This window comes from Apis dorsata, unplaced genomic scaffold (assembly GCF_000469605.1).
Source record: "Apis dorsata unplaced genomic scaffold, Apis dorsata 1.3 scaffold_270, whole genome shotgun sequence".
NCBI classification, from domain to species: domain Eukaryota; kingdom Metazoa; phylum Arthropoda; class Insecta; order Hymenoptera; family Apidae; genus Apis; species Apis dorsata.
In genome coordinates, this window is record NW_006263548.1 from 294,043 (window position 1) to 296,238 (window position 2,196).

General features: G+C 31.1%; 1 protein-coding gene across 1 annotated transcript in view; it reads left to right on the forward strand.

The window, feature by feature from the left end:
• Window positions 1-1,052: 1,052 nt before the first annotated feature.
• Window positions 1,053-2,196, forward strand: part of LOC102673158 — a 5,302-nt gene continuing 4,158 nt past the window's right edge. Inside the window, exon 1 of the mRNA XM_006616758.2 lies at window positions 1,053-1,274. Within this exon, the coding sequence (XP_006616821.2) occupies window positions 1,214-1,274 (61 nt within the window). The 5' untranslated portion in view covers window positions 1,053-1,213. The remainder of the gene's footprint in view (window positions 1,275-2,196) is intronic.

Genomic DNA, 2,196 nt, shown 5'->3' on the forward strand with positions numbered 1-2,196 from the left:
ACGCGAGAAATCGTCGGAATTCTTGCCAAACGGAATCTTCTGAATCGCATTTTCCACGCGAATCGTCTCGCGCACAATGTTTTAATCCAACCGTTATTACAGGAGCAACGGTACGTTTAAGTGATATTTTTAAAGAGCCGATTAAAGACGTTAAATGAAACGCGTTAATGCGTGAAATTTATCCATTCTATAGGATGGATAGGTAATATACAAGTACTGCAACAGGTGTACATAGACTTTTTTTTTGTGAATATGTGTTTTTCTTTAAAATTCACGCCGATTTTTCAAACATATCGGTTACCTAGATTAGATTTCGAAACGAGTAACTTTTTTTATTTTGTGTGTTTATTTTTTAAAATAAAAAATTTATTCTAGTAAAATTATTTATTTAAGAAGATTACCTTAACCTTCTTCGAGAAGTAAAACGTTTTTAATTATATTTAATGCACAATTATTTATCAAAGAATTGATGTTTATAAATTTCAAAGTTTCGTTCGAAAACTGAAAATTTTTCACGAATGTTCAATCGATTTATATACAACTTTCGTTATATTACTTAGAAAAATTACTTCGAAAAAATTCTCAATCGACAATGCATCGATCTATATCGACCTATACACATCTAAGTTATTATTTAAAAAAATTTCTCCATCCTTTTTTATGTATCCTTTTTTATGTATAAATATCGAACGATTATTAATGTCATTAAATCCATCAAAACGATTATTTTAAAAAATTAAAAAATTCCCATTAACTAATCAACTGATCCATGTCGAACGTGTAAATTAATATTAAATGCGCAACATCGATCTTTCTACACTGAACATTAAAAATCCTTTTGAATTTTTTAAAAAATTTATTTGATGAAAATTTTACGAGACGATCTAGAAAAATAAATTTAAAAAAAAAAGAGAGGAAAAAAATAAGAAAAGCTAAGTGGCTTGCGCGATTATGCGATCTCTATGGAGAAGGAATGGCAAAACGGAGAGAGAGAGAAAGAGAGAGAGAGAGAGAGAAAGAGAGAAGGTAGCGAGTGGCGTGGTGAGTGGCGAAGCCCGCAATCTCATACTCGCGATCAGGCTGTCGACTCGACGACAACCCTTCCTCGTGCCCAGTGCTTCACCCTCCGTCACGAATCGCAGTTTGGATCCTGCATTCAAACGGTAAACTTGTTCCACAGGATAAAAAAAGAATCGCTACGACCACTTCCGGGATGAATCGAAGGATCGCGTCGCTAATCGTCAGCCTTGCCCTCGTGTTGACGGTTCGTTCAGGTATGCATCCTTGTTCCCTTTATTAATTGGAAATTAATTTATTACGAATTATAACGTGGAATCTGTGTCGATTCAATTTCTGTTCGATGTGAGATATATTTATATTGTGTATAATGTTCTAATAATTGTAGAAACACGTAGAAGTTTTGAATTTAATTGGATTAAAAATTATTAATTTGAGGAGTTGTTATTATTATTATTATTATTATTATTATTAAGGAAATATTTATTTTTGTGGCGTAATATACGTATGATTTAAATTAAAAAAATTATTTAACGATATTTATCGTCTTATATAAATATAATTACGTTATATTATTTAATTTCGATGCACGATGATCAATAGTCTTCTTTTTTAAATTTTTAATATTTTTGTTGTAATGCTTGTTTGAATTTATTTCGATTCTACAGCATTCTCATTATCAACGAAACATTTATCTTTATATCATAATAATATTTAATAAAATTTAACTTATTTCAAAAAATATATTCGTTTTTATTATCATTTTATTCGATATAATCAAAGTCTCAATATATAAGCAATGTATACGCGTATTAAACGCGTACTATTAATTTTAACTTCAATTCGTTAACTTTTAATCCATTTTTTTAAACGAGAATATCGTGATTATCGATTTCTTTTTTTTTTCTTTCTTTTTTTTACAAGAATAAAACGTAAATAGTCACGAATTATTTTTTATGCAAAAAATAACTCGAAAACTGTAAAAGGGTTGTAGGTTAATCGTGGTTTATCGAACTACGAGTTGCAATTTACGACGGGAGAGGGGGGGTAAGTAACGTCGCGATTCTTGGCGCCACGATACTCCGCGACCCAAATAATAACTACACACGGACATGCGTGTGCTTGGAAGAGAGAGAGAGAGAGAGAGAGAGAGAGAGAGAGAGAGAGAGAGAGAGAGAG